At 57.9% G+C, this 21,435-nt stretch overlaps 6 protein-coding genes across 6 annotated transcripts; 3 read left to right on the top strand and 3 right to left on the bottom strand.

Moving 5' to 3' along the window:
* Positions 1 to 149: 149 nt before the first annotated feature.
* IE81DRAFT_293348 (Di-trans-poly-cis-decaprenylcistransferase) lies at positions 150 to 1,610 on the bottom strand (the record flags this gene model as incomplete). The annotated part of the gene is made up of 4 exons (XM_025511993.1): positions 150 to 281; positions 460 to 682; positions 803 to 919; positions 1,063 to 1,610. 4 exons carry the CDS (start codon positions 1,608 to 1,610, stop codon positions 150 to 152), a joined length of 1,020 nt encoding a protein of 339 aa, XP_025367635.1.
* A 1,542-nt stretch (positions 1,611 to 3,152) lies between these two features.
* Positions 3,153 to 4,494, top strand: IE81DRAFT_349212 (hypothetical protein; the record flags this gene model as incomplete). The annotated part of the gene is made up of 3 exons (XM_025516362.1): positions 3,153 to 3,624; positions 3,738 to 3,898; positions 4,000 to 4,494. The coding sequence occupies 3 exons, from the start codon at positions 3,153 to 3,155 to the stop codon at positions 4,492 to 4,494; spliced, it is 1,128 nt and encodes a 375-aa protein (XP_025367634.1).
* A 987-nt stretch (positions 4,495 to 5,481) lies between these two features.
* Positions 5,482 to 11,660, bottom strand: IE81DRAFT_305123 (hypothetical protein). Its single transcript, XM_025512316.1, has 3 exons — positions 9,503 to 11,660; positions 9,122 to 9,409; positions 5,482 to 9,020 (listed from the first exon to the last, which is right to left on the bottom strand). The coding sequence occupies exons 1-3, from the start codon at positions 11,426 to 11,428 to the stop codon at positions 5,886 to 5,888; spliced, it is 5,349 nt and encodes a 1,782-aa protein (XP_025367633.1). The 5' UTR covers positions 11,429 to 11,660; the 3' UTR covers positions 5,482 to 5,885.
* A 437-nt stretch (positions 11,661 to 12,097) lies between these two features.
* On the top strand, positions 12,098 to 16,203 carry IE81DRAFT_325531 (hypothetical protein). Its single transcript, XM_025514549.1, has one exon. It carries the CDS (start codon positions 12,208 to 12,210, stop codon positions 16,129 to 16,131), a length of 3,924 nt encoding a protein of 1,307 aa, XP_025367632.1. The 5' UTR covers positions 12,098 to 12,207; the 3' UTR covers positions 16,132 to 16,203.
* On the bottom strand, positions 16,181 to 19,197 carry IE81DRAFT_368259 (hypothetical protein). Its single transcript, XM_025517133.1, has 3 exons — positions 17,747 to 19,197; positions 17,449 to 17,680; positions 16,181 to 17,365 (listed from the first exon to the last, which is right to left on the bottom strand). The coding sequence occupies exons 1-3, from the start codon at positions 19,087 to 19,089 to the stop codon at positions 16,214 to 16,216; spliced, it is 2,727 nt and encodes a 908-aa protein (XP_025367631.1). The 5' UTR covers positions 19,090 to 19,197; the 3' UTR covers positions 16,181 to 16,213.
* A 215-nt stretch (positions 19,198 to 19,412) lies between these two features.
* Positions 19,413 to 20,739, top strand: IE81DRAFT_305118 (putative BUD23-protein). Its single transcript, XM_025512315.1, has 3 exons — positions 19,413 to 19,880; positions 19,975 to 20,476; positions 20,561 to 20,739. The coding sequence occupies exons 1-3, from the start codon at positions 19,522 to 19,524 to the stop codon at positions 20,612 to 20,614; spliced, it is 915 nt and encodes a 304-aa protein (XP_025367630.1). The 5' UTR covers positions 19,413 to 19,521; the 3' UTR covers positions 20,615 to 20,739.
* Positions 20,740 to 21,435: the final 696 nt, after the last annotated feature.

Raw genomic sequence — 21,435 nt, 5'->3', positions numbered from 1 at the left:
CGAGATCGGCGCGCTTGTGCGGTGGGCCAGACGGCCACCTTCATCTCGTCGCTCTGCACGAGTATGCTCGAGGCCAAAAGAAATTCCAAGTATCGTGACGAAGCGGATGCTCGAGCGTGGACAAAAGGCACGAGCTAGCTTAGCTGAGCTTAGCTGGCCCAGCTCATCAATCTTCTCCTCCACTCTGCGCGCTGATAGTCCAGTATGATGGGTATGAGTTCCCTCAGTCCAAAGAGCGGCCAATATCTAGCCGTGAAGTGCAGATGCGTCTCTTCGCAAGACTGTCGATGAAAGAAAGTCGACCAGTCAGCACGAAGAATAAAACACGCAAAGAGGGGGAAACAAAGCGATAGAATGGCTTGCGTCCGAATTGAGCAGGAGGGTGGGGTGACTCTCCCAGACCACATGAACGCAAGAGAGAAAGTTGTATGTGGGTTCTCTCTTTCATCACAGACTCACTTGCCAGAGCATGAAATCGCTCAACCTCTTGACGCCCGACGTGCGCACCATGACGTCGACGGGCGGACTATGAGCCAGCAACATTCTCTGCTGCAGCGCATCCTGCGTGCATTGCGGCTCCATGTCGTTCTGCCTCACTCTCGATGCGTGGTCGACGAGCGAGCGTACAGCGCCTGCCATTTCGTCTCTCGAGGCGTAGGGTATGCAAACGTTGAGCGTTGCCCTGCCAAAAAGTAGAGAAGCGCGCGCTCAGAGTCAGCATCGTCAATCGAGGCTTTGCCAGTAGAAAAGCCCGTGCTTCACGGCCAAAACGAGTCTGCTCTAACGCCAAATCCACCCTCACCTCTTATTACCCAGCGTCATTCGCTCTACGCTCTCCACTGCCGCTCTCACGTCGATCGGCAAGAGTTCCCTCCTTCCAACAATGCGCAAGCGCACCGAGTGTCTGGCCAACACCTCGCTGTGCGGGTGGCGAAGAAGAAGAGGAGGAGCAGCAAGCGAGCACAAGCGCATCATCAGCCTTTCTCGACGCTGTGCTTTTCACGCCGCTTTGCGCTGCACCGAAACCTTTGCACTCCACCATCGACGATGGCAAAGACTCACCCGTGCCCAGCAAGCTCTTTCAAGTTTCTCTTTGCCAGCATCATGAGCGCCTCCACCTCTTCCGGTTCCCTCTTGAAATTATCAATGGCGAAAGCGTACACGCTGACCGTGTCCAAGCCTCTCAATTCCAAGCACACTTCCAGCACGGTCTTGAGCGCTCCGAATCCCGAAATGTGTCCCTGTTTTACGGGAAGCGGGACCTTTTGAGAATTTGCCCAGCGTCGATTGCCATCCATGATGAAAGCCATGTGGCGCGGGATGGGACCGAGAGAGAGCATGCGGAGCAGCAATTTGCGCAAGGGAATGCGAAGCAGGTAGATCAGCGCTTGAAGGGGAGTCAAGAGGAGGCCGAGGAATGCCCAGATGATTAAGAGGGTGCGGCTGTGCCATGGCGATGATGTCGGTGACGGTGATGAAGAGGCATGAGATGCTGCTGCTGCTGCTGCTGCTGCTGCTGCCGCTGCTGCTTGGCTGCTCGTGTCTGCTGATGCCGTCCTAGCGACGGGCTTTGCGTTTGCACGCCCTACCTCCACTGCGCTCGGAGACATGACGAAAGGCTCAGCGGCAGAGATGGCGTGTTCCCTTGCGAATGACACGGACGCTGAACGCAGGACCGAGATTGGGGGGTGAAGCTTGAGGGAAAGCGCAACCCTACATGCTTAACCTGCGCCTGGCCCGTTGAAGCGACGCCTCAGCCCTGCTTCAGCCTTTGAATGAGCGTGCAAAGACGTGCGCAGACGAACGAGAGAGTGTGTGTGTGTGCGTGTGCGTGTGCGTGCGCGTGTGCGTGTGCGTGTGCGTGTGCGTGCGGGCAAGCGTCAGCAGCATGCTCTGTACGCGTGCAGTGCAAACGGGATCCCTCTTTGCAACACAGCCAAACGAACAATCAGCAACCGATAATCATGTCTAACATTTGCATTGAGCCCTCTTTGTACAAAGAAGCAATTTCAGTCCGCCTGTCGGTGAATGCTCATCCTCTCGTCGTTTATGCCCCCCCCCCCGCATGAAACACAAAGGTGATGACTTGGTGACTCACATTGCAAAGCGCTTCGAAAAGAAGAGAGTGTGTGTATGCGCGTATCGGTTGAATTGCTGGAAGAGCTAAGAGCATGCCAGGCAGATGGTCAGCCATGCGCAGCGACATGGGACTCGAGAGGATACGCGAGCAAGAGCATCAGAGACAACGGATCTAAAGGTTACTTGATCCATCATGGATGTTGGGGGACCCCCTTGCGGGAGGGCCACATACATCTCTGAGGATTGACAGATTAAATGATAACGTATTTCTAATCATTTGCTTTGCTTTGCTGAACTCCCCCCACCCTCTCCTCGTTCCGCGCAGCTACTCGACTCACTCACCTGCGACAGTGCATACACACAAGGGAGGGGGAGGAAGCTGGACGAGAGGTGTGCAGCTTGGAACACGGGTGTATATATGCGTGTGTACAGCCGCACATCCACTTGCGCTCTCAAGCTGCGAGATGGGTGATGGCAGTGCGAGAGGATGATGTTGTGATGTTGTGGTGGTGGTGGTGGTGGTGGTGGTGGTGGCGATGATGGGGAGCAATGGGCCAACTCGCAAGTTGAATTCATTCACATTCCCTTCTGCACACAACGATCACACACCTATACAACCCCCGCAAGCGAAGAGCAGAGCAGAGCGTCCCTCTCTCTGATGACTCTTCTACACCGGCATGGCTGCCGACCAGTCGCGCAACGCGTCGCTTTTTTTGCCGGTTCTTTTGCGTCGGCGTAGAAGAGTTCGTGTTCGCAAGGGAACCACGTGACTTGACTCTTACGCGTCCCTCTTGCTCCTTTTTTTGTTTTAACTTTTTTTTTCTATATGAGATTCGAGTTTGGGTGCGCAGATTGATTGATCAGATTCGCATTTATTATGATTCAAGATTCACACTCAAAGACTCATGACTTCGCATCAATCCATGCCCACGTGACCCTGCCCAACCTGATTCTCTTGTCTATTCTTGATTGCTTCAACACTTGCTGCCTGCCATTCGACCACATCACACCATCACACTTGCCCCATCCCACACACCACACACTCACACCCTCCCCCCCCACACTCGCCCACAATGCGTCAAAAGCGAGCCAAACAGACGCGCAAATGCCTTTCCCTCTACCTGCGTCACTTTAACTTTAGACTGCCACTGCAGCTCCTGCTCGACTCTGACCTCATCCTCGCTCTAGCAAAGCAAAACATCAGCGCAGAAGCCTTGCCTTTGAGATTGGCAGATGCGCTTCAAGTCCACGCTGTAGCTGCACTGGGCAGCAAAGCTCGAGTCAAGGCGAAGTTGGCGCAGGCGCAGGCGCACGGGCAGCAGGCAGATAGTGGGAGCAGTCACAGCAGCAGCAGTCGCAGCACCGCGGCACCGTCGCAAGTCAAGTTGCTGATCAGTCAGTGCTGCATCGAGGAGCTGTACAAGCTGGACAAGGATGAAGCATTGCACAGAAGAGCTGTCAAGTTGGCAAAGAGCTGCGAGAGGAGATTGTGCGGTCACAAAGAGGTGCATCTGAGCAGCCAAGATTGCATCAAATCCTGCATCGGTCAGTTTCTGGCGTGGGCGTGGGCGTGGGCGTGGGCGTGGCGCGCGTGTGCGCATCCATTCCCCTCTGACTTGCTCATCACCTCGCCTCGCCTCGCCTCACCTCGACATTAGGTGCAACGAACAAACATCGTTATGTGCTCTGCTCCAACTCCTTTGCGCTCAGACAATACGTCAGGCAGCAAATAGCGGGCGTGCCATGCTTGCACACAAACCCCACCGGCGTGCTGGTCATGGAGCCCACAAGCACGCAAACCATGCACAGGGTCCGTCAAGTGAGTCTGTCTGCTCATGCCGCGCACCTCGGTCCCCCTCTTGTCACTGTTCCCACTGTTCGCCTTCAAAGCTCAACACCCCTCGTGTCTCCCCGCTCCAGCTCGAAGCGTGCAAACTGTCTACAGACGCGCACGAAGCTTCTTTGCTAGGCGCAGCGGCCCAATCGCATTCCGGCACATCCTCACCTCACATCATCAGCTCATCCTCCATCCACCAGCCTGGTGCTTCGAGTGCGGATGCGGATGCGGGTGCGAGCGGCAGCGGTAACAGTCGGCCATCATCCGATTCCAACCACTTGCTCTCAGCCTCATCGGACATGAAGAAGAGGAAAAAGGCAAAAGAACCGAATCCTTTGAGCGTCAAGAAGAGAAAAGTGCGCTTGATCGATGGCGATGGGCCGAAGAGATTGGCAGCAGCGCATGGCTCCACCACTAGTCAAAAGGAAGAGTCGTCGAGCAAGGCGGCGGATGCGAAGCGGATGCAGAGTCTCGCCTCGGGAAGGTCTGGAGCTGCTAGGAGAAAGAGGAGAAAGAGGGGCGCTGGAGGTGCGATGATGGCCGATGCGCCGGCCACAGAAGGGCAAGGGTCGGATTGATATCGTTGCGTGGAAGGGGAAGAAAGGCGGCGCACGAGGAATGCAGAGGATTCAAATGAGGTGGGCGCTTTTCTTCTTACGCGTGCGGTCCGAGCAAGTGAAACGTCGCTTCTCGACACCAGTATCTGTGCCTTCCTTGGAAGAACCTCCGCTCCCTTGCCCCAAAAAACCGGAAGGCAACTTTTTGCCCAGCCATGCCCTCTCATCCCCCGCCTCGTCTTGACTTTGGACGGGCTCTGCAACTCCTCGACATCGAGGCTCGAGATCCAGACCAAGATTGACCCAGCAGTCCCTCAACCTCGCTTCCATGCGCCTCGATGCTCACGCGCCGCATTTCCACAAGTGTGCGGGCCTCGTCTGCTCCGCTCTTGGACAAAAGGCCCCCCCTTTCTCTATCCTGCCTCGTGGACTATGCACGCCCAAGCAAATGATCCCACGCACCATCCAAAAAGCCGGAAGCCAAATCGCATCGCCATCCCCGCCCCCCCCCCGCGACGCGACGCGCTTTCCCTTCGTCGCCCATGCAATCGAAGTTGGCGTTCGTGAGGGCAGGCAGGCTCTTTCTTTCTTCCTTCTTTCGCTCGCTCGGGCGCCCAACGCATTTGCTCGTGGCATCGCATCGCACCGCACCGCACCGCATCGCCGTCCCAGGTCCACGAGGATTACGAATCTCACGAATCTCGCGAATTTGAATGTCCTGAGCATGAAACCCTTCGAGAAAACAACAAAAACAAAAGGACATTTCCGTACCCCTTTGTCACGACGCCCACCGCACGCCGTCGCGGCAGGTAGGGGGGAAGGGGAGGGGCAGAGCTTCTTCTCGCGACGGAGCGGGTCAAAGGAAAAAAAAGAAACTTCCAAGATAAAAAAAGAAGACTTGCCCCCCCTTTATCTTGTCTTGTTTTTTTTTTTTTTTTTTTTTTTTTTTTTTTTTTTTTTTTTCTTTTTGCCGCACGGCGCAGCCTTCTGGAATGACGATTCGTTGGGCCCGGGAAAAGTGCAATTCGATGATGAAATTTTCGTGTGCGTGCGCGGCACTCACGCTTGTGAATTGTGAGGAGGGGTCGAAACAAAGGGAGGGGGGGGGTGAACACGCGTGACGATGATGGGGGGGCCGTGCTCGAGGCTTGACAAAACTTCCACTTGCACCGCCCACCTCCCCTGCTCCCTCCAGGCGTCGAGTCGACGCTTTCGAAAGGAAGAGCGCATCGCCAGTGCGCTCCACTTCTCCCCTTACTCCCTCTCGCAGCATCTTTCGACCTGATCAGCCATAGGCAGCTCCCGCTTCCGCCGCCGCCGCCGGCGCTCCACCAATCCGCACCGTTCTCATCTGGCAAGCGTGGCAGGTTCAGCTTGTGCACATCATGCCTGCCCCCCTTCTTTGCCACATTTCAGCTTCCCTCCGCGGCGCTTCGCAGCATCCCATCGACGCCCAACGCGCCGAGCGGCTGCTGATCCCGCGCATCAGCGCTCGTCTGGACCGTCGTGCGCGTAGCCTGATCCATCTCCGTCCCTTGCGAGGTGGAAGGGTCGAGGAAAAGGCTGCGCTGTTGCTGCGCATCATCGACCACACTCGCAACGCTCGCAGGCGACTCTCCCATGCTGGGCGCCCGAAGAGGCGTGGAGAGGCGCCGCTCTGACAGAGCAGGCGAAGCGCTGGCCGAAGCGGTGGTGGTGGCGGAGGCAGCAAAGGGACTTCTGAAGAGGTTCAACCCCATGCCCACCTTGGGACTGCTGCTGTTCCAAATCGTCGATCCGTCGACGTTGGCACCAACACCACCATCCGCGCTGCCGAGCTCAGGCAGCGACGGCGCAGGCGCCGAGAAAGATTGCGGTTCCATGCGATGAGCCGAATGTATCCCCGGCACCACCATCATCGACGAGCGGGTAGGTTGCGTCTTGATGCCGCTCCCGCTCCCGCTTGCGCCCCCGCTCGTCGATCTGCCCGCACCACTCGGCTCGGCAGAGCCTAATTGTCCGGTATGAGAGTGCGCCGAAGATCTGCGCCGCTCGGTCTTGTAGGAGACAGAGTTCCGAGACCGGGAGGACAGCAAAGGCGGCGCAGCTTGTGCCGGTGATGACGAGGGTGAGATGGACGCTGGCGCTGGCGCTGGCAAAGCTTGCTGCGTAACGCTAGTCGCTGGACTATCGCTTGCATCGCTCCTAGGCTGTGCTATTGTGGCCGCTGGCGATACAACGTCACTCCTGTTCGGCTCCTCGCCGCCGCTCAAAGCAGCCACCTTGCCATCAAAACCCTGATCAGAGGTGCGCTGCACGTCGACAACCTCCGCCCCAGCAATAGCTTTCGCAACGCGCACCCTTTCTCGCTCGCGTTCAGCCCAGCTATTCCCAACAGGCGTGCTCCTACCACTGACGCTCGGAGAAGCTGAATCTTTAGCTCTGCTCCTAGCTTCTCTGTGATCCCTGTACGACCTCTTCTCACCAGCTCCACCTCCGGTGGACGTAGACGCCACGGATGAGCTCGAGGAGCCCGTCCGAATCATGGCGGCAGATGAGCTCCCTTCGAAAGATGGATGCGCGAACCCTGCTGGTGGTCCTTGCGCATCGAAACCAGCACCAGGAAGGTCAGGTGTTCCTCCCGATACCCAATCGGCCGGCGTGCTGGTGAGACCTGAGCCGGACTGGGCAGGACCGGCAATCTCGGACCGCACGGGTGGTGCAGGACTGGTATTGCTGCTCCTGCTTTGAGCAGCAGCTTCCGCCCTCTTGGTATTCCAATTGGACCAGCCCCTCTTGATCGCATCTTTGGCCTCCTTGGCAGCGGCCTGTCTAGACTCCTTGTCCGCCATACTAGCTTTCGCCTTGTTGAAGAGCGCAGAAGCGGTCATGTTGCCGCCAGCGCCTGCTGGAGAGGCGCTAGTGGCAGATGAAGAGGTGGAAGCGGCAGATCGAACCGAAGCATCGTCCCTCATCGCAATCGTCGTATTGTACCTGTCACGATGAAATGCGCTCAGGCCTGTCCCGGCGCTCAGAACGCTCAAACCGGATGGCGAAGTGCTAGCAGGCACATCTGTCGTGCTGAGGCTCGGCGGTGCCCTCCTCGGCGGAGGAGCAAAACCATACATGCTGCGATCCACGCGCGCTGGTGGGGCTTCGGGCACGGCAACCGGGCTCAAAGACGGACGCCGATCGTCGGACAGGGACGGAGAAGCAGGTTCCGAGTTCTGCGGCGAAGCAGCGGGCGAGCTGCTTACCACGGGTGCAAAGCTCGGTGCCAGCTTGGATAGCTCTTCTCCCTCAGCCACGTCCGTCTTTGTCAGATCCGATGCCGTAGAGGACGCTATTCCGCGCGGCGTCTCGGGCGGATCGTGGTCGTCTCGCGGTGAGGTGACCTGGACCGCAGGCGGTATGGAAGACGAAGCGGTGTTCAGCGGAAGAGCAGAGCCAGAGCTAGGAGAGACTTGGTCCGCTGGATGCAACGCTGGAAGGGCTTCCACCAGCCCATTGTCCTCGTCTTGGCTAGGCATATCCGCAGCAAAAGATTGCAGATCTTCTGTCGTTGCGCTGATGCCGCTCGCAGCCGAAGCGTCTGACAGCTCGGAGCTGATACTGTCTTGATTCTGGCCGTGCGTAGGCTTGAAGGGGATAGCATCAGGTAGCGCAGCCCGAGACTCGGCGCTCAAAGTCTGCGATTCTAGTGAAGCAGAGAGCGGAAGCTCCGCATCCTCCTCCTCTCTAAGCGGTGGCTCGCTCGCACTTGCGCTCGGTGCGTCCTTCGAGGGGGCATTCGCCAGGCTAGCGCTTCCCCAAGCTAGGCTGCTCTTGGGTCCTTTGGAGCCTGCCAGCCTTTGCAGGCCTGGAGGAATGCTGCTTTGGCTCGGCACACTGCCACCGCCATCTGTAGAGCTGGTGATGCTCGCGCTGGATGAGGTGCCATCTAGTCCTCCGGCACTACCTACGCCGAAACGGGAAGGCGCGAACCAGGATCTTCTTTTGGACGGCGTGGAAATAGCAGAAGGCATGGATCGCACTGAAGCCGGTCTCGCTCCGCTCACGTCTATCCCGCTCGTTTCGTCGGGCGTGTTTGTAGGAGTGTTGATCCCCGCCGCAGCTGCAGCTGCAGCGGCGGCCGAAGCAGCCTGATCTTTGGCGAGCAAGCTACTCAGGCCCGCAATCGCAGGGCTGGAAGGCGAAGTACCAGCACTTGACAAGATGCTCTGCGAGCTCGGCCCGCCCTTTCTGTTTCTTAGATTCGAGCTTCCATAGTCGATGAGCTGAGGTTCAGCAGCCATAGACGTGGAGTGTGCGCTCAATCTAGACTCGGTAGATGGCTCGACTGCAGCTGGTGCGCTTTCCCTTCTCTCCGCAGCGCGCGCACCAAGCTGATTTGCTCGCCCCTTTTTGCTCTCGGTGCCCGAGGCCGCACCCTGCGTGGTCGTGCCCACATCTGATTCGCTCGATGCGCCTTTGCCCGCTTCGGACCAGATGCCTCCTCGATGTTCGTACGCCCTCGTGTCAAAGAATGGAATGTCGTCCATGTTGGGTAACACGAGGCTCTCGGTGATCTAGCACAAAGGGATAGCAAGACGGTCAAAAAATAGGCGTGCTGCGATACGCGATTTGCCAGCCGAGCGTAAGAGCTCCAGCCGCACGCTTGAGAGCTCACCAATTCTCTGATCCTGCCTTCGATCAATCTCCGGACCATTCCCCACTGTACTTTGCGCTCGCTCACGACCGGTTCCACATCGATGCCCATTTCTGGCAACTTTGTGAACCCGAACCATATCCTGTTGCTCGGAGGAGGTTTGATCTGCAGCAGCAAATTGCCCGTCAGACTATTGATGACCACCGCGAGCAAGAGGTTGATGGTGTAGGGTTTGAAGCGCGAGCCGAGAGATAGCGTGAGAGAGGTGCTGATGGTGAGACGAATGGAGCCAGTGTAATGCACCGAGACCTGCGCGGTTGGGGGAAAAAGAGGGGTGGGTTGCATCGAGTTCACTCATCGAGCCACAACGGTGCCCGCTCTTTCTTTTCTGCTCCTGCTCACCTCCATCGAAGCTTCGCCCTCGCCCGTCAAGCTCCTGAGCATCGGTCTGCTAAATGCAGGCGGATTGCTGCCCACTTCCACGCTCCTCACCTTGACCTCTCCCAAGTAGCCCGGCGTCTTGACTCTCGACACCTTTTTCATGATTTTTCTCGTAATGTACTCCTCCAACCATTTGGTCTTGTAGATGCTGAAAAAGATTCTTCCGAGCAGAGCATTCAGCCAGCGCAGCGGGATGGGATCGGGGATACTGTCCAGATTGGACAAGAGCCGCACCATGTCTAGCGGGGAAAAGACGTCGGACAGCGCGTCTGACGCCAAGCCGTCGATGCTCGAGGCGTTGTTGATGTGCCTCGCGGCGGTCACATCCGACGGGATCATGGAGGCGTGCAGCAGTGCGTGGTACCAATCTTCCAAAGCGCTAGCAGATCGCGCAAAGATGAACCATTGCGCGAGCGACATGGAGCGGCCGCCAAGACTCGAAGCGACATCTTGCGCGGATGATGAGGCTGCTGCTGCTGCTGCTGAAGATGAGTTTTGTGCCGATGACGCATCTGCACGCGCAGATGACGATGGCATGGCGACGATCCTGACCGCGTTGCGCTTGGTGAATAGCTCCCCATCCCTCACAGCAGCTCTTCTGGCCCTGTTCCAATTCGACCTGGCCCGCGCTCTGACGCTCTGGCTGATCGCCTCGACATTCTCATCATCCGTCACCGTCGTCGAGCTGCTGGCTGTGGCCAGACCTGCAGCGACGTTATCGGAGCTATCTAATTCCGCCTTGACCACTCCCAATTTCTCCTCTTCCTTTAGATTGTCAAAGATTTCTTGCGGGTCTCCTGCGGTATCGCCTGCATGAGCGACGTACAAGCTGACGCGCTTGCCACGCAGATCGATGGCCGCATGGCATTCCGTGTCTGGTGCGGATGGGTCGCTGGAAGAGTAGAGGTAGAGGACGGGACCTTTGAGAATGGCGTGAAAGGATTCGCGATTGGCGCCATTGCCCGCCGCCGCCGCCGCCGCCGCCGCTGCTGCTGCTGCCGCGGCTTGGGGTGTAGCGTTGCGCGGATCGCGAGTGCCAGTGGTGGTGCTGGTTGATGGAGAAGCATCGCGAGAGTTGGAGTTGGAAGCGGACGCGGACGTTGACGCTGAACTCGAAGAGGCGCTATCGAGACCTGCTGCTGCTGCTGCTGCTGTAGCGGCATGAGATGATCTTGCAGCCCTGTGCTGCCTGTAATTGATGACGCCCCTGTACATTGCGCTCATGTAGCCCGAAGAGGATGGCTGCTGACCGTGTCCACCCGCACCTGCACCCGCACCCGCACCCGCACCCGATGCCGGTTTGCTCTGATCACCCGCTCGCCCTTGCCCATCTTTCTTTGCAGCGACGGCCGCGGCTGCTCGATTGGAAGCGCCTTGACTGGCGAGCAGAGCGCTTGCAGCTTGACCTTCAAATTTGCGCCTCACCACGATCCACCCGTTCCTAAAAGGTTTGGGATGGATCGCGGGCGATGGGCCCAATCGCTTGGCCGATGAAGGCACACCAGTCGCCGTAGCCCCCGCCCCCGCCCCCGCCCCGGCCGCATCTGCCGCAGCAATCGCAATGGCATCCTCTCGCGTGCGCGTGTGATGTTGGCCGCCAGCATGAGCTGCTGCATTGACCCTAGCGTGATTGTCCTTGGCCAGCGCAAGAGCTGCGCGCTTCTGATCAGCATCCAATGCACCTTTGGATGGATCTGCGAGCGAGTCTGATGAGTGTGCATTCACAATGTCGCTGCTGCGATGCTGTTGCTGATCCACAATGCTGTGCACGGGGGCTGTAAAGGTAAAGTGCAGGAGCAGGATGATGGCGCAGAGGGGCAGGAATGTCAAGCCTCCCAGCAGGTAGTAGAAGAGCGCAGTTGCGATGGCGTGCAGCGAGGTGGCCATGGTGGCAGCGTGGGGTGGGCGAGGGTGAGGGTGAGGGTGAGGGTGAGGGTGAGGGTGTGCGTGTGCGTGTGCGTGTATGCGTGTATGCGTGTGCGTGTATGCGTGTGCGTGTGCGTGACCATGAGATGAATGCTGCGAGTGAGGGGCGTAGGTGCAGCGTGGATGAGGGTGCGAGGGTGCGAGGGTGCGAGGGTGCTGGTTGGTAGCTGTGATTGCAAGTCGTGAGTCTGAAGAGTGCAGGTGTGGACGTTTAGCTCCACCGTGCATAGGTGGTGTAGGTGCAATCACGAATGCCTGCCTGCTTCACTCACTCACTCACTCACTCACTCACGACTCACTCACTCACTCCCATGCAGGCACGCAACGCAACGCAGCACACAACAGACACCGCGCGCGGCAGGGGGTGCACGTGCATCACGCATGCAACCATCATATATGCAACAGCAGCAACGCACGGCACGCATCCTCAATCAAGAATCGCGCGATGAGTGTGAGTCTGAGTGGCCCGAGCGTGGAGGCACGACGAGAAGAAGTTGCGAGTCGTGAGTGAGTGAGTGGTGCGTGCTGGTGCTGCACGTGATGTGATGGCTTCATTCAAGATTCGTGATTCAAGATGACGCACTCAGACCCGCACTCGATTCGAATCAGAATCATCAGAATCCCCACATCGGCTAGCGCGCTGCCTGCCTGCCTGCCTGCTCTCCACGCCCTCCTTCACTCTTGACTCACTACACGCTCATGCTCACGCTCACGCTCACGCACCCCCGCGCGCGACTAAAATGTCCAGTCGCAAGTCCAAGCTGAATCCTACGCCAGCGCTCGACACTGCCTCCATACCTCGTGCAAAGCCGCGGCCACCACCACCACCTCCACCTCAACGCAGCCACTCCAACGACTCCAACGTCTCCCACAGCAGCTCCTCCACCGACACTTCCGAAGAGGAGGCAGCTCAACGCGAAGCTCATCTGGGCGAACAAGGTGGCGCGCCTCCAAGCGTCTTCAGACCCGCATTCAGCTCCTTTGCCCTGCTCCTCTTCATCGCCGCCCTGCACGCCATCGCCCTATGGATCTTTCTCAGCGGCTTCCTCCTCACCAGGGTCACGCTCGATGGTGTCGCCTCCTGTCCTCACCAAAGCAACCTCACCTGGTCACCTCCTCCCCCAATCACACACGCTGCAGGCCATGATGCCTCGCTGGATGTGAGCGCATGGCAAGATGAGCTGGACAAGCTTGCCGAATGCTCCCTACCCCCCGTCAAGCGCAGAGCAGTGCTGCTCATCATCGACGCTCTCAGGTGGGACTTTATCGCCGACACTACGCGCGCGCACAACGCATCCGCATCCCCATCCCCATCCGCATCAGAGTGGTCCCCCAATCCCCACCATCACGGCATCCTCGATCTGCCATCATCGCTGCACCGCAATCGCCATCGCCATCGCCATGGCCAATCCACAAGCCTCTCCTTTCTCTCCCACTTTCATGCCGATGCTCCCACCACCACATTGCAGAGGCTAAAGGGCTTGACCACCGGCACCCTTCCCACCTTTATCGATGCCGGATCCAACTTTGCCGGATCCGAGATAGACGAAGACAATTGGCTGTCCCAGCTTCGCAACGCTTCCCTCTCGCAGCCTCAGCCTCAGCCTAATGGGCGCGCGCGCGCAGCAGGTGGTAGAGCCGGATTGGCATTCATGGGCGACGACACGTGGTCTGCCGTGTACCCAGGTTTATTCGACAATGACTGGACATTTCCCTACGACAGCTTCAAGGTGGATGATCTGGACACGGTCGATCGAGGCGTAGAGTCGCGTCTGCTGCCGTTCTTGCAGCCTGCTAGCACTAGCAGCACTAGCAGCAGCAGCAGCAGCAGCAGCAGCAGCAGCAGCTCGCATGCTCCGCCTCCTCCCGATGCTGCTTCTTGGAGGCTGCTGGTGGCGCACACGCTGGGTGTCGATCACGTGGGTCATCGCTTCGGTGCGCACCATCCAAAGATGAGGGTCAAGCTGCTGGAGATGCAGAGCTTCTTGAAAGAGGTGGTCGAGCACTTGCCCGACGATGCTCTGCTCATCCTGGCCGGAGATCATGGCATGGATGATCACGGCGATCATGGCGGAGATGGTGAATTGGAAGTGGGCGCTGGGCTGTGGATCTACGCCAAGCATGGGCTTGGAGACGGCGACGGGGACGGGGACGCAGAGCAGGCGGATCGCGCTGCATCCCACGCACGCGAAGTGCAAGCCCTGCTGCATCGATTGGCTGCAGATGCCAGCATTTCGGATGCTGTGCCTCCCTTTGCGGCATTCAGCCCGCTGCCGCATCCTCCTCTGCATAGGAGCGTCAGTCAGATCGATCTGGTACCCACGCTCAGCCTCTTGCTCGGGCTGCCCATCCCTTACAACTCTCTCGGATCCATCATTCCTGAATTGTTCGCCCCAACGTCTGCTTCGGACGATGTGCTCCTCAGAGCTGCTCGCATCAACGCCAAGCAGATTCGCAACTACTTGTCCCACTACTCTAGGCGATCCAAGGATCTCAAGCGTTTCGAGCAGGAGCTAAGCAGCGCTTGGCGTAGCGCCATTCGTGCTGATGCCGAGTACGCTCAGGTGCTCGTCCAGGGCAGCGATGCCGAGCGCGCCATTGCTCGGCATGAATGCACCTTTGCCTACCTCCGATTCACGCGCATCGCCCTAGGCAGAGCCAGAAGCGTTTGGGCCCAATTCGAACTGCACAAGATGACGCTCGGTCTAGTCCTGCTTGTGCTCAGCTTTGGTACGCTCTTGCAACTTCGTTCGGCCTCTCGTTCGGGTCTGATCTCTGGTCTCGCGCGGATGGACGAGAGGGTGGAGGGATCGGCTGGCAAGCCCCGTGGAAGCGTGCGGATCAAGAGTCGGCTGGTCGTCAAGCGCACGCAGGGTATTGCGCAGCTCGCAAAATTCTCGCTGGACCGCATCGTTGCCGGTGGTCGATCAGGCGCAGTCGTGGGTCTGGTTCTGTGGGCATGCAAGGCGTATCTGCCTGGCTTGGAACTCGACTTTGTTCTCGGCGGACTGGGCATGGCAGATTTGACTCTGGCAGGCTTGTCGATCGGCTCCCAACTCTCGCTACTCATCTCCCAATCCAGCACTTGGGCAGCTTCGCCGAGATGGTCCATCCATGCCGTTCTCGGTCTCATCTTCCCACTGCTCTACGCTGCGGGCTTTGGCAGCGTCAAATTCGTCATTTGGGAAGACGCATTCGTCAACGCTTTGCTAATCCTTGCGCTGCTCTCCCGAGCAGCTTGCGCGTACGCGTACGCCCCGACCAGAACTCTCAAGAGGCGGCAGATTTTCCTCTCGCTTGCGCTGGCTGGTCTTGCGAGGCTTTTGGCGCTCGTCAGAGTCTGCAGAGAAGAACAAGGTCCGGACTGCGCATCTACATTCTACGCGAAAAAGGGCAGCACTCTGAATAGTCCTTTGGCTGTTGGTGCAGCTTATCTATGTGCTCTGGCTTTGCCTGCCATTATCGGCAAGGTGCTGGAGCTGTCCAAAAGCAATGCAGGGTATGCACCCGCCTTTGAGAGCTGGGTGCTCCGACCTACCCTATTGGTTGGAGCTGGGTACTGGCTGTTGGACTGGACAACGACTTCCGAGACGCTTGCTCTGCCCCAACCCACCATCGCATGGCTCCAATGGCTCATGAGAGTGATGGCGCGGGTAGACCTGATTGCTGTGCTCATTCTAGGCTTGACCATTTGGGCCTTCGCACCGCTAGCCCTGGAGCTCAAAGAGGAGGAAATTACTGTACCCGCTAGGCCGGCTTCCTCTACTCCATCGCACGCCCCGACCAAACGGATCATCGTGCTGGGCTTTGCCAATAGTCTAGGCAGCTCTTACCTGTTGGGGCTGTGTCTCGTCCCGCTTGCGCTGCTCTTCTTGTTCGCGCAGCCCATGGGTCAAGTCGTCCTGTCTGCGGGGTTCTTGACCGTAGTGGCATTTGCAGAACTAGGCGATGGCGAGCGAGATGGTGGCATGCTTCGAGAAAAGTTGCTAAGGGATGCCAATGCGAAAAGGACGGAGGAGAAAAGGGCTTTGGCCAGCAAAATCGAGCCTATGCATGCTCCGCTATCCCTAGCGCCCACAATGCTAGAAGTCTCCACGCTGGGCCTGTTCGCATCTCAACTCTTTTTCAATACTGGTCATCAAGCCACATTCCCCACGATCCAATGGAGAACAGCTTTTGTGGGCTTTGAGAGCGTAACCTATCCATTCGCCCCCTTGTTCGTCTCTTTGAACACGTTTGGTCCCTTGGCGCTTCTACCAGGATTGATGCTCCCCCTGTTCGTCCTGTGGAACCTCAGCCCGCGGCCTCGAGCGGGACCCGGTGCGACTGCGGGCAAACCCGCTGCTGCTGCTGCCACCTCGACCAGCAAGGCCGCTTCGGGTACGGCTGCTGCGCGCACAAGCACGATCAGCATGCCCACCTTTTCCCACCTCTTTTCCGCATTCCTAGCCATCGCACTGTACAACACCATCCTCTCCCTCGGCGCCACCTTTTTCGCCTTTTGGTTCCGCAGACACTTGATGCTCTTCAAGCTGTGGACGCCTAGGTACATGCTCGCTTCCGTTCAGCTCCTTGTTGGAGACCTCTCTGCTTTACTAGCCACGATAGCCACCGCCATTGTAGCTTCCAAAGTCTCGACGACATTTGGCAGCGCTTTCGATTGAGGCCCAAAAAAAAATCATCACACAAATGGATCATGTAAACGTATTAATAATGGCATGCATCTCAAATTTGGCGAGACTACTGCTACCTCTTGTGTTTCTTGCGGCTCGCCTGCTCCTTGCCCGCCCCCCGATCACGTCGCTTGAGTCCCATGACCAAGTCCCGCACATCGGTAGGCGGATCGTCCCTCGCGCGCGCGCTACCGTTTGAATGCCCCAAACGTGGCGCTTCATCACCCTCCTCGCGTCGCTTGCGTCTCTCCTTCAAAAGCTTGTCCATGGCTTTGGTCTTGATGAAGCTTGGATGACTAGGGTCCAAGGCGTACCTGTGATCCTCAAAGACGTTCTTGAATCTAGCATCCTCCACGTCCAGGTCAAAGTCCTTCTGCACCTTGCCGCTTCTTGGCTGCGCAGCATCTCCGGCCTTGTCCTTGGACCGCTTGCCTCGTCTGCCTCGCTTCTTCTTGTCCTTTCCCGACTCTGCACGCAGCACATCGCGCATGTCAAAGTGACCCTGACCACCGCCATCCGACTCCGAATCGACCATGAGTTGAAGCTCCGCTTTGCGCCTTTGCCCTTCTTCGCCATCCTCATCGATTGCCTCTTTTGCCCGCTTGCTTTTTGCTCTCTTCTTCTTCTCCTCCGAGCTTGCGCCGCGCCCTTCTTCAGCGGCGAGCGCTGCAGCGAAATCATCATCCTCATCCCCGCCCGCAAAGAAGGGATCGTCAAAAGTGATGGTCTCATCCTCGGGCGCCTCGCCTTGCTCCGCTAGCTCTTCCTGCATGCCGATCTTCTTCTTGGCTTTCTTCTCCTTTTGCTTTCGCCTGTACTTGTCCAACGTCGTCTCGTCCTCGGCCTCTTTCCTGCCCCCGCTCGCCTTTCTCGCAGCAGCTTCCGACAAGCCAGGCATAAATGTGATTTGCATGTCTCCCTGCTCCGCATCGGGTTCCCGGTAGTCGTCAAACACCTGATGCGTCTGACCTTTGCGCCTGGCACTGCCTGCATCCTCTTGATCGAGGCCCATGAGTGCTCTGAAACGAGCTTTGGCTTGTGCGTCCTCTTCTTGCGCCGGTGCCGCGCTGTCCCCTTCGTCTTCCGAGCCCGAAGCCAAGTACGCCTTGAAATCCTCGTCTCTCAGCTCCGTCTTGCTCAATTCCCTCTGCGCGGCGCGGGTGATCTTGGATCGAGACGCGTCATCAGCATCCCACGTCAGCTTGACTTTGGAGTGACGAAGCGCCTGCACGAGTGGCCAAGGCAGCATGTCAGCACAGATGCAGAGGATGGGACAAGACAACGAGCGAGCAAGCGATCAGTCCTCACAGCGGTGGTAAAGTCCACGCCCTTGTAGGCGCTCAGCGAGGCGTGGGTGTTTTCGTTGGCCTCGTCTCGCCACCCGTCGACGCCCCCTTGGTGATGGGGAAACTCCATTTCTTCAGGGATAAAGCGGCAGTCGAACACGTTTGCTGTCTTTTCCATTTCCGACCCATCCAACTCGTCGTATACATGTTGGGCCACGGCAGCCGAGGAGAAGGTTGCGACCGCGTAGTAGTAGCTGCAGATTATCATGGCGAGTCAGATCGTCTCGTGCGCCGTATCAGCGCCACACACGCACACTCACCGCAATCTTTGAAGCTGGTAGCGTCGAAGCATCTCTTCGTCAAATTCGCCTCCTTCGTCCACGTTCCAAATGTCATCCTCATCCTCCTCGTCCTCCTCGTCCTCGTCTTCTGCGCGCTCGCGAGACTTTTTCGAGCTGCTGCCTGTTGGACCGTCGCTCACCTGCTTGAAAATTTCGCGAGGAGGACCTTCTCTGTTTTCCTTTTCCATGCGCTCTTGGCCGAACTCGCTGGGATAAATGCGAACATTAAGGACGCGGCCCTTGACCGGCATCGTGCTGGACCTGCTAGCGCGACCGTCCTTCCTACTGTCGCCGCCCTGAGCGACATCGGCCGGCAGGGCTACGCCAGCGTCTCGGGTGGATGCTGGACTGACGAGGGAGGTGAATATCATGAGCAGGTCAATGGCCTTGACGTGATCCCAGTCGAGATTGACGAGGGCCAATCGTCGCGTAGCATCGCCCCTCAGAATTTTTGAGCCTGCACGAGGGACGTTGTCAGCATCACGTGGACGCTGTCTGCTGCTGCTGCTGCTGCTGCTACCATTGACTTGCTCCTCCTCTGCCTCTTGTTGAGCGCGCTGATTGGCCAAGGAGAGCTGATCGATGCTGCGCAGCGCCTTTTTGCTCAGTTTGGCGTTGGCTGCGATGGCGGCGTCTGCAGTTCGGCTGGCATCCTCGCTGTCAGTGTCCAGAATGTCGTGATGCCCCTCATCATCGCTCTCGCTCTCCCCATCTTGACGCTGCTGCTGCTGCTGCTGCTGCTGCTGCTGCTTTGCCAATTTCTTAGCTCTTCGCCTGGCATCTGCTCTGCCAAGGAGTACGCCATCGTAGTCGTCGCTGGAGCTGAGGCTGTCTTGATCGTCCTTGTCTCGTACTTCTCGATCATTCTCGTCGCTGTCCTCTTCCTCGCTGCTGTCCAGCAAGCCTTCCCCGCGAGCATAGTCGACGGCTGCACCACCATCGCTCTCTTCGCTCTCCTCCTCCTCCTCCTCCTCATCACCACCACCGCCACCACCACCGTCACGCTCATTCAGAGTATAGAATCTGGCCAAGTCTTCCTGCTCATCGCGCTGACTCAGTTTGCGCCCAAACTTGTCGACGCGGTGCTTGTTGGATGTGCCATTGCTGCTGCTGCTGCTGCCGCTGCCAGGCTTGAGCAAGTGCGCGAACCTATTGTCCAGCACGACTTTGCTGGTGTGCGCTGCGGGACGCAGGAAGCGGGGATCGGTGTGCAGCCTGGCGAAGCGCGCATCCGTCTGAGCTGGGGCGTGGCGCGCGGCATCTTCGTTGGCGGAATGGCCATGGCCCGCTTGCTGTTGACGTCGCTTCTTCTGCTTCGCCATGATGGCAGCGCAGCGCAGCGCAGTGCAGTGCAGCGCTAGCCTGGGCGTGCGAGAGAGCGCGAGTGCGGGTGTCTGAGAGAGTGAAGAGTCACGAGTGGTGAGTGAAGGTGCGGTGCGACTAATCACGAATCGCGAATCACGAATCACACGCAGCAAACTTTTCCCAAAAGTGTTTTTTGATTTTGATTTGAATCGGACGCAAAAAATTCAGTCACGTGCAGCGATCCTCAGACTAACGACGCGCACCAAAACAAAATCAGGAAATCGTAAATCAGGAATTTGTGATGTGCGACTTGGCCGAGCAGCACGCCCCCACCCCTTCACTCCGCTCCACTCACCACAACTACTGCACACCCGCACACCCGCACACCCGCACACCTGCAAGGATCACACCACACATCCACCCCTACCACAGGCCACGGCCGTCCAGTCATGTCGCGCCCAGAACACTTGGCACCGCCAGAGGTGTATTACAACGATGTGGAAGCATCCAAGTACACCTCATCCACCCGCGTACGCCACATCCAAGCCACCATGGCAGAGAGGGCGATGGAGCTGCTGGCTATGCCCGCATTCCTCCAGCAAGGCGGCGGTCTGCTGCTCGACATCGGCTGCGGCTCCGGCTTGAGCGGCGAGGTGATCCAAGAAGCGGGTCACGAGTGGGTGGGCGTGGACATCAGCCCCAGCATGCTCGACGTGGCGCTGCAAGAAGAGTCGCAAGGCGATCTGCTGCTGGGCGATGTGGGCGAAGGTTTGGCCTTCAGACCGGGCATGTTCGATGGCGCCATCAGGTCAGTCAGTCGGTCAGCCGTGCTTTGCTGGGTGCACACGCACCTTCGCCTCCCATGCTGACTCGCATCTCCGCTAATCGTCGCCCGATTGCAGCATATCTGTCCTGCAATGGCTGCTCAATGCAGACAAGATCGACGCTTCCCCCATTGCCCGCCTCTCCAGCTTCTTCACCACCCTACACGCAGCGCTGCGCAACGGTGCTAGAGCCGTCTTGCAATTCTATCCAGAGTCCGATGAGCAGGTGCGCCTGTGCATGCAAGCAGCCACCAGAGCAGGTTTCGGTGGAGGTCTCGTCGTCGACTATCCGAACTCCAAAAAGGCAAAAAAGCTCTTTCTGGTCTTGTGGGTGGGAGGCGTCATGCTGCCCCCTCCCGGCTACGCCGGAGCTGTGGACACGATGCAAGAGCAGCAACTACCCAGAGGCTTGGTCGGAGAGCACGAGGATCCTGATGTCGTCCATGGCCAGCAGCAAGTCAAAAGTTCGGGCAGGAGACAGATCAAAGGGGGCAAGGCAGACAAGAAGAGCAAAAGCAGGGACAAGGGCAAGGATTGGATCTTAAGGAAAAAGGATCTTTATAGAAAGCGCGGCAAAGAGGTGAGCCGTGTTCGAGGACCACGTCAGCATGCAAGGCGAAGCGTGTTGGTCAGAAGCTGACGTTGACTTGTCCACCATCGTCAGGATGTGCCCACTGACTCCAAGTATACTGGGCGGAAGAGAAAGACGGCCTTTTAATATGCAATCCGCCTTTCGCGCTCCTTGCCGTGCACAGCTTTCATCATGTAAAATACCATACACGCTTTCGCGCATCTTTACTCTCCGACCGTAGTCCGCACCATGCCATATTGTGTGCTTTTGAGGCTGAAGACGATTCGCGCGACGCGAAGCGGCGCGCCAATTTTATGACGTGTGACTGTCGCGGCACTGTCGATCTCCAATCTTTAACTTTTTTTCACGCCAACCCGTCTTTCAGGGCCTGCGTGGCAATCGCAACCGCGTGGGGCTGGGATAGGATACGAGCTCTCTGATTTTGTCATAAAACGCAACTCGTGGCATCGGTTCGCAAGGCCTTTGAGCTGCTTCGATTCCTGTTACAAAGGTCCATGCGCAGCTTTTGCTCTGCTTGGCTTCGCGGCAGACGACATCGAAAGGGCTCACTCAGGTGTGTATGGCCACGTGCGGCACACAAGCCTAGTCTACTTATCACGCGCTGCCTAGGTCTCCAAGTCAGCAGTCATACATGGCGTCACAAAAGTTCTTTTGGGCGTCAACCAGGGACAAGAGCCTGCGAACAGCGGCAATCGTCTTTCACTGCGACAAATTTGCCTGAACTTTTGATCACCGGTGGTCGGGTATTCATTACGAAATGCCGAAACTACTCAAAATTGGCGTCTCGGAGTCGATCGCCCATTCAAGCAATTGCACGAGCAATATGCAAGCAATTTGGTGTGTGAATTTGCGGGTTTTCTCGCCGTAATCTGGGCCAGCGATCACGAAAGAGCTGTGTTAATTCGCGGGTTTCTCGTCGTAATCTGAGCCAGCACGAAAGATCTGTA

The sequence above is a fragment of the Ceraceosorus guamensis genome, assembly GCF_003144195.1.
Source record: "Ceraceosorus guamensis strain MCA 4658 unplaced genomic scaffold IE81scaffold_66, whole genome shotgun sequence".
NCBI classification, from domain to species: domain Eukaryota; kingdom Fungi; phylum Basidiomycota; class Exobasidiomycetes; order Ceraceosorales; family Ceraceosoraceae; genus Ceraceosorus; species Ceraceosorus guamensis.
This window is presented reverse-complemented; position numbering and strand designations above follow the sequence as displayed.

Bases quoted from the DNA above. Each gene is read 5' to 3' on its own strand.
- IE81DRAFT_325531 (XM_025514549.1), top strand. From the start codon at position 12,208: ATGTCCAGTCGCAAGTCCAAGCTGAATCCTACGCCAGCGCTCGACACT.
- IE81DRAFT_368259 (XM_025517133.1), bottom strand. From the start codon at position 19,089: ATGGCGAAGCAGAAGAAGCGACGTCAACAGCAAGCGGGCCATGGCCAT. The intron at 17,681-17,746 runs GTGAGTGTGCGT...GATAATCTGCAG, and splicing joins TACCAGCTTCAAAGATTGCG to CTACTACTACGCGGTCGCAA. The intron at 17,366-17,448 runs GTGAGGACTGAT...CCACTCGTGCAG, and splicing joins GCGTGGACTTTACCACCGCT to GCGCTTCGTCACTCCAAAGT.
- IE81DRAFT_305123 (XM_025512316.1), bottom strand. From the start codon at position 11,428: ATGGCCACCTCGCTGCACGCCATCGCAACTGCGCTCTTCTACTACCTG. The intron at 9,410-9,502 runs GTGAGCAGGAGC...CCAACCGCGCAG, and splicing joins AGGGCGAAGCTTCGATGGAG to GTCTCGGTGCATTACACTGG. The intron at 9,021-9,121 runs GTGAGCTCTCAA...CCTTTGTGCTAG, and splicing joins AAGGCAGGATCAGAGAATTG to ATCACCGAGAGCCTCGTGTT.
- IE81DRAFT_305118 (XM_025512315.1), top strand. From the start codon at position 19,522: ATGTCGCGCCCAGAACACTTGGCACCGCCAGAGGTGTATTACAACGAT. The intron at 19,881-19,974 runs GTCAGTCAGTCG...GCCCGATTGCAG, and splicing joins ATGTTCGATGGCGCCATCAG to CATATCTGTCCTGCAATGGC. The intron at 20,477-20,560 runs GTGAGCCGTGTT...CACCATCGTCAG, and splicing joins ATAGAAAGCGCGGCAAAGAG to GATGTGCCCACTGACTCCAA.